The 16,059-nt window shown below is 36.5% G+C and overlaps 1 protein-coding gene across 4 annotated transcripts in view; it reads right to left on the minus strand.

Annotated features, from left to right (window-relative positions):
- Positions 1-5,896: 5,896 nt before the first annotated feature.
- Positions 5,897-16,059, minus strand: part of man1a1 (mannosidase, alpha, class 1A, member 1) — a 541,635-nt gene continuing 531,472 nt past the window's right edge. For 3 of the 4 annotated variants that reach the window (XM_069886856.1, XM_069886854.1, XM_069886855.1), the window contains one exon: positions 5,897-7,138. In XM_069886856.1, coding sequence (XP_069742957.1) covers positions 7,027-7,138 — 112 coding nt within the window. In that variant the 3' untranslated portion in view covers positions 5,897-7,026. The remainder of the gene's footprint in view (positions 7,139-16,059) is intronic. The other variant, XM_069886857.1, reaches the window with a different exon arrangement.

The following is a 16,059-nucleotide window of genomic DNA, read 5'->3' on the forward strand; positions in this document are numbered from 1 at the left end:
TTGGGGAACCCATGCAATCACTGGGAAACATGCTAACTCTACAAAGACAGTACCAGAAATCAGGATTGAATCCTTATTAATGGAATTGTGAGGCAAATCTGAGCTTTGTTAAGCATCTGTCATCTGTATAGACAGCTGCAATATTCTGGAAGTCACATAACAGCACAGTGGTCACAATTCAGACAGGAATTTGGTTAAAATATAAGTAGACACTTCAAACACTAATTCCAGAAGCTTAATAGCAAATTAAGTCAGAAGATTAATGTTCTGTTTAGTATTTTATTCACAGCAGAACTGTGCATGAAATATTCAAGTGCTATATTCAATCTTGAAGTCCATCATTTATCATTCTGAGTTTCCAACTAGAAATAGAGCACTTTAGGGCCCTAAATTGAAGGGATGCTTCAAAGGTTTAGAAAGTAAAGAAGTTCACCTGTATGCAATCATAATATTTACTTGTCCAGTATTTTTGTATCATATATTTCAATTAAAAAAAATCACACCCCCTTGATTATGTTTACCAGAATTATTAACAAGACTCCATTCAATGTGAATTTCTTTAGCCAGATTGTGATAAATCTGTGGAATTTGTTGCTACAGCAGTTGTGAAGGCCAAGTCATTGGGTGTATTTAAAGCAGAGATTAATTGGTTCTTGATTAGCCAGGGGATCAAGTGTTATGGGGAGAAGTCTGGGCAGTGGGGCTGAGTAGGACAATGAATCTCCTCATGATTAAATGGCAAAGCAGACTCGATGGGCTGAATAGCCTATTTCTGCTCCAATGTCTTATAGTTAATCATATTTATAAAGTATGATGACACCTTGTGGAAAAAAATAAATATTACAGTTCAATATCAAAATAAAGTCAGGATGCTTTCAAGGTTCCAATCATTGGGAATCCTGTTTCCTCTTTGCTTGGTTGCAAATTTTAAGTGGAGCTTAGGAAAGAGTTATGTGCCTGTTTGATTAATGGATATGCAAAGAGAAAATTATCACATTCAAAAGATTTAGAAAGAGTGCTGCTGAATGAGGAAAAGTATGTTAATTAGTTGTAAAATTAAATAAAATTGTTATTCACAGGATATTAAAAAAATAATAGTTGATTGTAATTTTAATTAGACTGTTTATTTTGAAAATTCTTTAATAATTCTAGATGCACTTTTTAAAAATGTATAAATTAAAAAAAAATCACCTCATTAATTTTTAACAGGTTTTGAAAGTAAGCAGGATGTGATCTCTGAGGAGTTGGATTGGTTTTGGGGAAGGAGGATTTCATGGATCTTTTCTCATAAAATGGTGTGTAGACTGCTTGTTGGCCATCAGCAAAATGACTTTGCTACTGACCGGAAAAGTGGAGGCTAATTTAATTTTTGCTCCAAGTGAAAATTAACCTGATCAATTTGCCTTTTCATTGATCATTATGATCAACAGACAGCCCTCGTTTCGGAGAATAAAATGCTCAACTTATCAAAGGACCATTCAAAAAGCCAGGGATCGCAATGTCAGCCAGTGTGATGGCTGCACTGTGGTGAAAAAGAAATCAGGAAACATTTAGCAGATTGTCACAATCTGCATAAAGCTTTGGGCTACTAACCTTTTGAAAGCTCTCTCTGGTGTGTAAAATTAATTTTTTTTCTTCTACTTTTATGATGTAAACTTGACAAAACCATATATAATTAATTTATCACTTGATCCTCAAATGTCCATATTTATTTGACTTGGTTTTTCTGCTTATTGTGCAAATATCCAACCTCAAGCTGAAGATTTCTTAAAGGTTTTGAGTTCTTTTAATGCTTCTGGCACTCATAATATTTAACTTAAATTTATATTTTAGTTAAAATAAACATTGCTTGATGTTTCAATATTAATCTCAAACTAAGCAAACATATTCCTTGTACATGTCATTTAAATTGGTAATGAACAATCCAAACAATATCAACCAGTGTTATCCCAATATCTGAACTTTCGATTCTGATTGATGTTGCGGACTCCATTGACATCTGTTAAAATATTTGAGGCTTTGAAGGCTAATGTTACATTTCTTCAAATGAAATTTTGTCACAATTGTCTATTATTATCCTGTTCTACAACTTCCCAACAAAATATTAGAGTTCCTTATCCATACCATTCCTTGAAAGCTTGATTGAATTAGTTCTTTTTTTTTTACTTTGTTTTCTTTTTATGAATTCAAGGTTTCTCCAAAATATATTTTGATTTTTGTTTTTAGTTAGGTTAAACTACTTTTGATTAGGAATGCAAAATAGATCATTAATAACAAAAAGCGATGCTATTTAACCAGACATTTCTCCCACTGCATTGCCAACTGGTAACATATACAGACTGAATGGAAAAGAGAGAGAAAGATATGATACTGAATTGGAATGGAATGGAGACAGAACTCTCAAGGAAAGACAGGTTTATCTCATAAGAAACTGGGACATGTTGGACAACATGGGTGTAAATCATGGGGAACAAATAGTGTACAAAATAAATAGCACTTGAGAGCCAACATCTTGCTTGCATGTTGACATCATCCATGGTAATCTTGGAGGAAGGATGACGAAAGAGGTACCAAACTGTGAAAAATTAACAATGTGGAAATATCAGTTCTATGCTGGGTGGAAAAGCTTATAATTTTGTTGGTTTTATGTGTAAAGCATTTAAACTTTTCTCACTTTGTTCTCTAATGATGTGTATTTGATCAGTTAAAGAATCCTACAAATCAATTGTTTCAACAGTTTTATTTTCTGCCACTACTCTTGAAACATGATCAAAGTGTGGATTGATTCTTTTTCATTCATTCTTGGGATATTGACATTGTGAGTAAGGCTGATATTCAGCGCCTATCAGGAATTTCCCTATTGAAGCTACTGCCCATCACCATCTTACCCCTGAATAGCTTGCTCAACCACTTCAGACAACAGGTAACCATCAAAAATGGAATCACATGAGGTTACTCTGAATCAGAATAGCAGGTGTTACGAGCCCAGAGGACCCCAAAACCCAGCAGCAATAGATATTCACCGACAAATGGTTACTTAAACAAAAATTGCTTTTAATTATCTTTAAACATGAAAACTGATTTAAACTTTAACTAACCTAACTTAACCCCCTTCTAGTTCTTCTTCTTTGGCTTGGCTTCGCGGACGAAGATTTATGGAGGGGGTAAAAAAGTCCACGTCAGCTGCAGGCTCGTTTGTGGCTGACAAGTCCGATGCGGGACAGGCAGACACGATTGCAGCGGTTGCAAGGGAAAATTGGTTGGTTGGGGTTGGGTGTTGGGTTTTTCCTCCTTTGCCTTTTGTCAGTGAGGTGGGCTCTGCGGTCTTCTTCAAAGGAGGTTGCTGCCCGCCAAACTGTGAGGCGCCAAGATGCACGATTTGAGGCGTTATCAGCCCACTGGCGGTGGTCAATGTGGCAGGCACCAAGAGATTTCTTTAGGCAGTCCTTGTACCTTTTCTTTGGTGCACCTCTGTCACGGTGGCCAGTGGAGAGCTCGCCATATAACACGATCTTGGGAAGGCGATGGTCCTCCATTCTGGAGACGTGACCCATCCAGCGCAGCTGGATCTTCAGCAGCGTGGACTCGATGCTGTCGACCTCTGCCATCTCGAGTACTTCGACGTTAGGGGTGTAAGCGCTCCAATGGATGTTGAGGATGGAGTGGAGACAACGCTGGTGGAAGCGTTCTAGGAGCCGTAGGTGGTGCCGGTAGAGGACCCATGATTCGGAGCCGAACAGGAGTGTGGGTATGACAACGGCTCTGTATACGCTTATCTTTGTGAGGTTTTTCAGTTGGTTGTTTTTCCAGACTCTTTTGTGTAGTCTTCCAAAGGCGCTATTTGCCTTGGCGAGTCTGTTGTCTATCTCATTGTCGATCCTTGCATCTGATGAAATGGTGCAGCTGAGATAGGTAAACTGGTTGACCGTTTTGAGTTTTGTGTGCCCGATGGAGATGTGGGGGGGCTGGTAGTCATGGTGGGGAGCTGGCTGATGGAGGACCTCAGTTTTCTTCAGGCTGACTTCCAGGCCAAACATTTTGGCAGTTTCCGCAAAGCAGGACGTCAAGCGCTGAAGAGCTGGCTCTGAATGGGCAACTAAAGCGGCATCGTCTGCAAAGAGTAGTTCGCGGACAAGTTTCTCTTGTGTCTTGGTGTGAGCTTGCAGGCGCCTCAGATTGAAGAGACTGCCATCCGTGCGGTACCGGATGTAAACAGCGTCTTCATTGTTGGGGTCTTTCATGCACTTTCTAAGTGCATGTGTATGTAATGTGTGTGTAAGTTCAGAAAAGTTCTTTGGTTTACAGTCCAATCTCACTTCTCATTCCTCCAAGTTCACTGGTTGCAGGCAATTCTTATATTGTGCACAGAATTTAACATATATAAAGTTCACCAGGCTTTGGTGCTTGAAAGGTATATGGTTACCGCTCATGAAGGTTCTTGTCAGTTTTCAGAGAGATTTGTTGTTCCAGGACATCCACAACTGATGTACTCCCATCAGCCACTCCAGTGTCTTACTGACAAAACTTGCCCCTTCAGGGTTCTCCAGATGATAACCTCTTTCTTTCAGGTCACTGTAGAGTGCCTTTTTGTTTTTCTTATTCCAAGTGAAACATTAGACATTCAGTCCTCTCCTCTTGCATGACCAGGCCGTCTTCCAAATGGAACTTTCCACAAGCTTTCCAGCTTGTCCTGTTCAGCTGCTTCTGCTAGCTGTAACACTATAGAAGTAATCTGTGTGTGTGTGTCTCTCTCTCTCTGAGAGAAAGCCTGTTTGACTCACTCTGCTTGCAAAACCACATGACCCTCTTAGAACAACAAGTTCTCTTCCAAACAATCTGCAGCTCCAACAAGATCTTTGATCTGTTGCCTTTTGTAAACAACAATCCATTAGTGAAGTCTCTTGAGCACACTTCAAAGCTCTTGCAAAAGCTGTGAAGCCAATATGTCTAGCATGGGGCAGAGCTCCAGATCTGTCTACTCTAACAAATCTTTCTAAATTTATCTCCCAAAAACATATCTACATACTCTGTCACACAAGTTTCTTCTCTCAATGACAGTGAAAGGCACATTTATAGGCTGATGGAAAATATTAAGGTTTGCAATCTGATTTACAGCTCTCTTTTATCTTCTCTGAGCATACACTAGCAGATATAATCCAAAATGCAAAGTTGTTCAAACAAACATGTCCCAAGCTTCCTTATATACAATAATTTTTCAACTGAGCTGTTTGATTCCTCATGGAATCTACTTGTGGTGAACAAAATTTCTACAGTTCATTAAGCCGGGGAATCTGTCTGCAGAGCAGGGTCTCCATTCTGTCAATAGAGTGGGTTAATAAGAAGAGACAAATAACAGGGAATTTTTGAATTAAGTTATCTTGAAATTAATTGTAATCTTGTCTTTACATTAAAATTTAAAAAAAAAACAGGGGTTTAAAAAGATATTTTGAGGGACACCATTTGGCTAGATATCAAAGTATTTGTGAGTAGGGAAGTTTTTTTATGAAGGCAAATGGAACAACAGTAGGTAAACAACTTGGTCACCATAGACAGGATGGACTGAAGAGCATGTTTCCATGTGATAAGACTCTACATCTCCATATTATTGTCAGCTTTGTACTTAATCCATTCTATGCACTAACCTCTGTCTATCTTCTCCAGAATTGCAACTCCTTTTCCCATTCAGATTTTCTGTAAATTGTTTTTTGCATTTGTTTATCTCCTCTTCCCCAACTATTTTTAGCCACCTACCCCATCCATTGAAATCCAGTAACTAAGTACAAGCCCAATAGTATAATTTCTTTTTCATATCTCCCTTAATATTAACTATTGTAACTTTGTATCTATCCATCATTGTGAAATGCATTATTTTGTCACAATATGCACAAAACAAATGTTTTTTCTTTTAATTTACTTTTTTTTTAATCGAAGGTGTCAAGGAAGGAATGTACAAATTGTCAGAGAATTGTGATAACAGAATGTGTATAAAATGGTATCAAACATTTTCAAACCACGCACACATACGCAGTGCCAACAACAACCACCAGAGAATTTTAACTGAGTTTTTCAAAGTTTCAAGGTGTGTAATATTCTTGAATCCCTGCCAACCAAACATATTTTCATTGTTGTCATTTACCTGCATATCTAAATGTGAGAAGAAGTAAACATTTTAAACACCCTGCCCACAAAGGTTGAGAATAGTACATTAATTAAAATAACAAATCTTTAGATATCTATCACCATACATTTTATATTGTTGCTTTAGAAAACATACATAAAAATATTTTTTAAATTTTTTTGAAGTAGACACTCAAACAATTTACAACATTAGAGGCTCATATAAAGGGAATGTTTTAATTTGCAGAAGAAAGACACAAAAAGATGTCTAAAAATAAATCAAAATACAGAAGAGCAGAAACCAATTCCCTCATTTGATTATCTGGCATATTTTAGAAGAACTGTCAAGTGCAATGTTTGTCCTTTGGGTCCGTTCCACGCCATCAGTTTGGAAGTTCAATAATTCACAATATCACCTCCTTACAGTATTTTTGATTTCCCTATCTTCAGATCTCAAATTACCTGAAATAAAAACATTGTTTATCCAACACAGTGATTTTTTATTTTCACTGTACAAAATAGAGAAAAATAAAACATAGCATTTATACCAAGATCTCAATTTATAACAGTCAATTAAATCAAAAATGTAAATGATTCAATGAGAAAGTTTCTTATTTTTAATTTTATAAATGTGTGGCTAAGGAACAAAAGCAAAAGAAGATAATTATTTATGAATAAATCTCTGGATATTAAATTAATTATGGCTTTTTTGCAACATGGCAAAATTGCAAATCCAAGCAGACATCTCCTCACAGAGGAGGCGAGAATTGTTGCAGTCTCCTGCAGTCTTGTATTAATTATATGGCAGCATGCATGTTGCATATTACAATGTATTTTGCTTTGTTTTACAGCACGCATATTTGGATTAAAATGATGGATATCTGAATGGTCCAAAATATTTGCATTGATTTACTGAATTTGGTCATTTTTGCGTATGATTGGTAATGGATGAGCTTCAGAGTTGAATATCCAGTGGTCCAGTGAAAGAACGTCATCATCGGAGAACATCAAGTAAAGGTATCTGATGACAAGTAATAAGGATTTAGATTAATAAGGATGAAACCGTATATGAGAAAGCACCAATTTTATGCAGAATATTACTGTCAAGTACAGTCTTAGATTCTTCCACATCTATTAACAGCACTGTTTCATGGACAAGAGTTTTAACATAGACTTACTATTCTTGAAATGTAACTGATTAATGGCAAATCAGGATCTATCAATTTAAGAAACTTGTGGCACCGAAGTCTTTAATAGTCATTACCTAAGAACATATTAGTGGCTTATTTGACTTCAAATGGGGAGCTGTGAAATCTGTTGGTGACAATGTAGTTTACAAATCCTTTAGTGCTAAAGGAAGAAAACCATGCTTGTAAATAGTTTTCTTTTATTTTTTACAAGTAGTACTTGATTGTAAAAAGTAATAAATATGAGAATATCAGGTCTTATCATCTTTAACATGTGCATAAGATAGCAGAAATCCCAAATTCAGATATCTGTAAGTTGCTGATCCAAGTATCCACCTCTTCTGCAAGTACACTGAACTCTATGAATATGGAAACTTTTAGTGATTCTTAGTAGTGGTATATGAAATGAGGATAGAATTTACTACCAACCCCTTGTGCCCTTTCAAAGAAGGTAACAAATTGCATATTTGAAAACTAGAGTTAATGTATAGAGAATGCTGTTAGGGAAGAGTTTCAGGATTTTGGCCCAATAAAAAAACAACATCAATATACACTCAAGTGGAGGATCACTTCACCGGGGTTGCATTGGAAGCTCCCCCAATTGTCAAAGGGAATTAAAAGACAGCTGTTGGAATAATAACATCACTATATTCGGCAATTTCATCTTCCTTTAAATTAGCTGGAATTCTCACATTGCAAAGGGCTTGGTCAGGGCACAACTTATTAACTTATCCAGCAAACTTTTCTACCATTTGCAGTTGGCTAAATGGAAAGGATGCTGTATGAGACCTCCTCTTGGGAAACCAGGCAGTTGCAAGTAACTGAGGTGTCAGTAGGGGAGCATTTTGGGACCAGTGGACATAACCTCATTATTTGAAAGTAGTTGTGAACAAATTAAAGTTCTAAATTGATGCAAGGCTATATTGATGGTGTTAGATTGGAACTTGCAAGTTTGTTTGAGAGAGGGTTTGCAGGTAAAGAATGTCCAACAAATGTGCAGCTTTTAAAAGGAAATAGTGAGAGTTCAGGGACAGCATCTTCACATTAGAATGAATGGTAAGGTTGGCAAAATTAGGGAACCATAGAACACCACAACATAGATACACACCCTTCAGCCCATTGAGTCCATGCAGAACTATATTTTTGCCCAGTCCCATCAACCTCTTGCCATGCCATAGCCCTCCAAACACCTATCCAAATTTCTTGTAAAACTTGAAATTGAACCATCATCCACATCTTTTGTTGGCAACTCATTCCACATTCTCACCACCTTCTGAGTGAAATTGCTCTCTCTAATGTTCTTCTTCAGCATTTTACCTTTCACCCTTAAAAATTGTCTCTTGTTCTAGTCTCACCCAGCGTCAGTGGAAAAAATATACTGCCACTTATCTACTTTATCTATACCTACAAGGGAAAAGCCCTGCAAAAGGTAATGGACATACCCCAGCACATTGCAGGCAAAACTCTCTGTACCATTGAGAAAATCTACATGGAATGCTGCTGCCAGAGAACAGCAGCAATCATCAAGAATCCACATTACCCAGTATATGATCTGTTCTTGCTGTGGCCATCAGGAAAAAAAAAAGAGGTGCCACAGGCTTGTATTACTAGGTTCAGGAACTGTTGCATTCCTCTATCATCAGACTCCCCGTCAACAAACTCAATCAGAGACTAATTTATGGACTCTTTCTTGCCACATTATTATTGAATATTTATTTTTCTTTATTGAACCTTTCCCAGTAACTCAACTCCTCAAGTCCTTGCAACATCCTTATAAATTTGCTTTCCACTCTTTCAATTTTATTGATATCTTTCCTGTGGGGAGGTGACCATAACTGCACCCAATGTTCCAAATTTGGCCTCACCAATGTCTTATACAACAAGAACATTTTATTCCAACTCCTGTACTCAATACTTTGATTAATAAAGGCCAATGTGCCAAAAGCTCTCCTATCCAACCTGTGTTACCACTTTCAATTAATTATGTATGTGTAGTCCCAGATGCCTCTGTTCCTCTGCACTCCACAGAGCTCTAACATTTACAGTGCAACACTCTCACTTTTTCAAATTAAATTTTAATTGCCATTCTGCAGCCCATTTTTCCAACTCGTCCAGATCCCAATGCAAACTTTGAAATCCTTAATCGCTGTCCACTACACCCCGATCTTAGTGCAAATTTACGGATCCAATTCATCACATTACTACCAAATTGTTAATATAGATGACATATCCCTGAGGTACAGCACTAATCACAGGCCTCTAGTCAGATTGGTAATCATCTCTGACCACTTTGTAGTTTCTCCCACAAAGCAAATGACTAACCTTACTTTGAATACTTTTTTTTTATTTTTTAAATTTTTTATTTTTCACACCATAAATCACAATAGCCATGATATACACTTTTTCTTTTCCACACATTTACAGTGACTTTTTCTCCCTCCCCCCTCCCTCCTCCCAAGCCACCCCCCCATCCCCCCCCTCTCATCCATTTTAGTTATACAATCTAGGTTGCATTAATTCAGTTAGACAATGTTGTCATTCAACAAAAATACACCAGAAATTCTACTGAGTCCATTCTTTTCTTTTCTTCTCCTTCCATCAACTTAGGTAATGTTTGTTCCCGGTAGGTTTTCGCTATTGTATTTAATGTAAGGCTCCCATACTTGTTCGAATATTTCAATATTATTTCTTAAACTATATGTTATTTTTTCTAATGGAATACATTTATTCATTTCTATATACCATTGTTGTATTTTCAAATTATCTTCCAATTTCCAGGTTGACATAATACATTTTTTTGCTACGGCTAGGGCTATCTTAACAAATCTTTTTTGTGCATCCTCCAAGTCAATTCCAAATTCTTTATTTTTTATGTTACTTAGGAGAAAGATCTCTGGATTCTTTGGAATATTGTTTTCTGTTATTTTATTTAATATCTGATTGAGATCATCCCAAAATTTTTCTACTCTCTCACATGTCCAGATTGCATGAATTGTTGTTCCCCTTTCTTTTTTACATCGAAAACATCTATCAGATACTGTTGGGTCCCATTTATTTAACTTTTGCGGTGTAATGTATAGTCTGTGTAACCAATTATATTGTATCATACGCAGCCTCGTATTTATTGTATTTCTCATCGTTCCAGAGCATAACTTCTCCCATGTTTCCTTTTTTATCTTTATATTTAAATCTTGTTCCCATTTTTGTTTAGTTTTACCATTTGTTTCCTCATTTTCCTTTTCTTGCAGTTTAATATACATATTTTTTATAAATCTTTTGATTAACATTGTATCTGTAATCACATATTCAAGGTTACTTCCCTCTGGTAAACTCAAGTTGCTTCCTAATTTATCTTTCAAGTAGGATCTCAGTTGGTAATATGCCAGCGCTGTATCTCCCGTTATATTGTACTTATCTCTCATTTGTTCAAAGGATAAGAATCTACTTCCTGAAAAACAATTTTCTATTCTTTTAATCCCTTTTTTTTCCCATTTTCTAAAGGCAAGGTTGTCTATTGTAAAAGGGAGTAGCTTATTTTGCGTCAATATTAGTTTTGGTATTTGGTAATTTATTTTATTTCTTTCTACATGAATCTTCTTCCATATATTGAGGAGATGGTGTAATACTGGAGAAGTTCTATGTTGTACCAATTTTTCGTCCCATTTATATAATATGTGTTCAGGTATCTTTTCCCCTATTTTATCTAATTCTAGTCTCGTCCAGTCTGGTTTTTCCCTTGTTTGATAAAAATCTGATAGGTACCTTAATTGTGCGGCTCTATAATAATTTTTGAAGTTTGGCAGTTGTAAGCCTCCTTGTTTATACCATTCTGTTAATTTGTCTAGTGCTATCCTCGGTTTCCCCCCTCTCCATAAAAATCTCCTTATTATTTTCTTTAACTCTTTGAAGAATTTTTCTGTCAGTTGTATTGGCAATGCCTGAAATAAGTATAGTATCCTTGGAAAAATGTTCATTTTAATACAGTTTATCCTTCCTATCAGTGTTAGTGGTAGCTCTTTCCAATGCTCTAAATCGTCCTGTAATTTTTTCATTAGTGGATTGTAATTGAGTTTATATAATTGGCCTAGATTTTTGTTTATTTGCACACCTAGGTATCTTATTGCCTGCGTTTGCCATCTGAATGGGGATTCCTCCTTAAATTTTGAGAAATCCGCGTTATTCATAGGCATTGCTTCACTTTTATTTACGTTTATCTTGTATCCCGACACTTCTCCATATTCCTTCAATTTCTTATATAGTTCTTTTATTGATAGTTCTGGTTCTGTTAAGTACACTATCACATCATCTGCAAACAGACTGATTTTATATTCCCTGTCTTTTATTTTTATTCCTTTTATATTATTATCTCTTCTTATCGATTCTGCTAGTGGTTCTATAGCTAGCGCAAACAATAATGGTGATAGTGGGCATCCCTGCCGCGTTGACCTGCTTAAGTTAAATTGCTTTGATACATGTCCATTTACTGTCACTTTCGCTAACGGTCCCTTATATAATGCTTTAATCCAATTAATATACTTCTCCGGTAAACTGAATTTTTGCAATACTTTGAACAAGTAATTCCATTCTACTCTGTCGAAGGCCTTCTCTGCGTCTAAAGCAACTGCTACTGCCGGTGCTTTATTTCCTTCTACTGCATGAATTAAGTTAATAAATTTACAAATATTGTCTGTTGTGCGTCTTTTTTTGATAAATCCAGTTTGGTCTAAATTTACCATTTTCGGTACCTGTTCTGCTAATCTGTTCGCTAATAGTTTAGCTATTATCTTATAATCTGTGTTTAGCAGAGATATTGGTCTATATGACGCTGGTGAGATTGGATCTTTCCCTTGTTTTAGTATCACTGTAATTATTGCTGTTTTACATGAATCTGGTAAGTTTTGTGTCTCATCAATCTGGTTGATTACATCCAGGAGGGGCGGTATTATTAGGTCTTTAAATGTTTTGTAGAATTCTATTGGGAGTCCATCCTCTCCTGGTGTCTTATTATTTGGTAAATTTTTTATTATCTCTTGTATTTCTACTGTTCCAAATGGTTCTGTTAATTTATTTTGTTCCTCTATTTGTAGTTTTGGTAGTTCAATTTTAGTCAAAAATTCATCTATTTTCCCTTCTTTCCCTTCGTTTTCGGTTCGGTATAATTGTTCATAGAATTCTCTGAAGTTTTCCTTAATTTCTTTTGGATTATATGTAATTTGTTTGTCTTTTTTCCTTGTTGCCAATACCATTTTCTTAGTTTGCTCTGTCTTAAGCTGCCATGCTAGGATTTTGTGTGTTTTTTCCCCTAGTTCATAATATTTCTGTTTTGTCTTCATTATATTCTTCTCCACCTTATATGTTTGTAATGTTTCATATTTTATTTTTTTATCCGCCAATTCTCTTCTTTTGGTTGTATCTTCCTTTATTGCTAATTTTTTTTCTATGTTTATTATTTCCCTTTCCAACTGCTCTGTTTCCTGATTATAGTCCTTCTTCATCTTGGTTGCATAACTTATTATTTGCCCTCTAATGAATGCTTTCATTGCGTCCCATAGTATAAACTTATCTTCCACTGATTCCGTATTTACTTCAAAGTACATTTTTAATTGTTTTTCAATAAATTCTCTAAAATCCTGTCTTTTAAGTAGCATGGGGTTTAATCTCCATCTATACATTCTTGGAGGGATGTCTTCTAGCTCTATTGCCAATAACAGGGGTGAGTGGTCCGATAATAGTCTAGCTTTATATTCCGTTTTCCTAACTCTCCCTTGTATGTGGGCTGATAACAGGAATAGGTCTATCCTTGAGTATGTTTTATGTCTAGTCGAGTAGTATGAGTATTCCTTTTCTTTTGGGTTTTGTTTCCTCCATATGTCCACAAGTTTCATTTCTTGCATTGATTTAATTATAAATTTGGTTACTTTGTTCTTCCTGTTAATTTTTTTCCCCGTTTTATCCATATTTGGATCCAAATTCAGATTGAAATCCCCTCCTATTAGTATGTTCCCTTGCGTATTAGCTACCTTCAAAAAGATATCTTGCATAAACTTTTGATCTTCTTCGTTAGGTGAATATATATTAAGTAGATTCCAAAGCTCTGAATATATCTGACATTTTATCATAACATATCTCCCTGCTGGATCTATTATTTCCTCTTCTATTTTAAATGGCACATTTTTGCTAATTAATATAGCCACTCCTCTTGCTTTTGAATTATACGATGCTGCTGTTACATGTCCTACCCAATCTCTCTTTAATTTCTTGTGCTCCAATTCAGTTAAGTGTGTTTATTGGACAAATGCTATATCTATTTTTTCCTTTTTCAGTAAATTTAGTAGTTTCTTCCTTTTAATTTGGTTATGTATTCCATTAATATTTAGAGTCATATAGTTCAGCGTAGCCATTTTATATTTTGTTTATCTTCTCTTTCTGTTTTTCCATCATTACCTTTCCTCCTTTTCCATTTCTGTTTTCTTATTTTCAACTCTTTACCAGACAACATTCCTACAACATCCAACATTTTCCTTATTCTCCTATTTCTATCTTCTTTATCCCCAATCTCCCCTTCCCCTCCTGAGTTGCCCTTTATCCCTTGTCGGACAACCACATCTCCCCTCTCCATTTGGATTTGCGAATCCACTCGCAAGCGTCAACTGATTTTGCAGTGACCGCTCTTTTCCCCCACCCAGCCCCCCCCAGAAAAGATTTCGCTTTTTATATGTCACAAAGGTCACTCTTTTAGTTCCCTCCTTATTCTCTCTATTCCATTACCTTCCCTTATTAATTCTTGTCTATACTCTCTATGTTTTCCTCTAATTACAGATACTTTCACATATGCCCATTGTCTCTATTCACTCTTATACCTCTTTACCCGCATACATATCAATCGTGGTCATTTTTACCCTCCTTACCCGTCTTCATCCCTCAGTCTATTTTTGTCTTTACCCACATACATATCAATCGTGATAATTTTTGATCTCATTACCCGTCTTCATCCCTCAGTCTATTTTTGTAATTGTTCTGCAAATTTTCGTGCTTCTTCTGGATCCGAGAATAGTCTGTTTTGTTGTCCTGGAATAAATATTTTCAATACCGCAGGATGCTTCAGTGTAAATTTATATCCTTTCTTCCATAAAATCGCTTTTGCTGCATTGAACTCTTTTCTCTTCTTTAGGAGTTCAAAGCTTATATCTGGATAAATGAAGATTTTTTGCCCTTTATACTCCAGTGGTTTGTTGCCCTCTCTTACTTTTTCCATTGTCTTCTCCAGTACCTTTTCTCTTGTAGTATATCTTAGGAATTTTACTACAATAGATCTTGGTTTTTGTTGTGGTTGTGGTTTAGGGGCCAATGCTCTATGTGCCCTTTCTATTTCCATTTCTTGCTGTAGTTCTGGACATCCTAGGGCCTTAGGGATCCATTCTTTTATAAACTCCCTCATATTCTTGCCTTCTACATCTTCCTTAAGGCCCACTATCTTTATGTTATTTCTTCTGTTATAATTTTCCATTATATCTATTTTTTGGGCTAGTAATTCTTGTGTCTCTTTAGTTTTTTTATTAGATTCCTCCAATTTCTTTTTTAAGTCTTCTACCTCCATTTCTGCTGCTATTGCCCGTTCTTCCATCTTGTCCATTTTTTTCCCCATTTCTGTTAAGGTCATATCCATTTTATTTATTTTCTTTTCTGTGTTGTTTATTCTTCTTCTTAAATCATTGAATTCCTGTGTTTGCCATTCTTTAAATGACTCCATGTATCCTCTAACAAGAGCAAGTACCTCCTTTACCTTGCCTTTCTTTTCTTCTTCTATTTCCCTGTACTCTTCCTCTTCCTCTTCTTCTTCCTCTAGGTTGACCGTCTGTTGTTTCTTTGCTGCCCTTTCCTCCTCTTCTTTCTTGTTTCCATTGTCTTCTGTGGTCTCTTCTTGCTGCAGGTGTTCTGCAGCTGTCGTTGCCGGCTGTGGAGATCGACTCCCCAGCTGGTCCCCCCTCCCGTCGGTGAGTTTTTTTTCATGCGCATCGCGCATGCGCGAGGAGTCGCGCATGCGCGGTTGCGCACTTTTACTCGGCTCTGTGAGCCATTGTTGTAGTTCTCTTTCTACCGACCTGAGGTAGTGGGGTCTTCTCTCCACAGCGGGCCTCTTCGGACAGGTAAGGCCTTCACCTTTTTCCTCTGTTGTCTTCTCTTCCTCTCTTCTTTCCGTTGATTTTGATTTTTCTCCTTTTGTCTCCATCTTCTTTCCACCTTTATACTCACTTTTCTTTAACTTGTATTTCTGTGCCTTTGTATTTTCTCTTGTTTTTCCCGACTTTTCTGGAGAGGGCTGGAGTTCACCGTCCGGCCACTACTCCATCACGTGACTCCTCCTTACTTTGAATACTTCATGACTTAGTCTTCTTGACCATCCTTCCATGCAAAAACTTGTCAATGTCCTTGTAGTCAACATCCTCTGCCCTTCCTTCATTAACTTTCCTGATAACCTCCTCGAAAAACTCTTAAGATTGGTTAGACATGACTTACTATGCACTAAAACCATGCTGTCTGTCCCCAATCAGTTCTTTTTTTATCCAAGAACGTGTATATCCAATCACTTAACATACCTTCCAATAACTTACCCACTTCTAATGTGAGGCTCACTGGCAGACAAATACAATTTGTCTAATAACCTGCATTATTCTGAGTGCTTTAAACAATCAACAGCATTAGCTTTCTTCCAATCCTTTGGTACCTCTTCTATGGCTAAGGATTAAAAAAAAAC

This window comes from Narcine bancroftii, chromosome 6, assembly GCF_036971445.1.
Source record: "Narcine bancroftii isolate sNarBan1 chromosome 6, sNarBan1.hap1, whole genome shotgun sequence".
NCBI lineage: Eukaryota > Metazoa > Chordata > Chondrichthyes > Torpediniformes > Narcinidae > Narcine > Narcine bancroftii.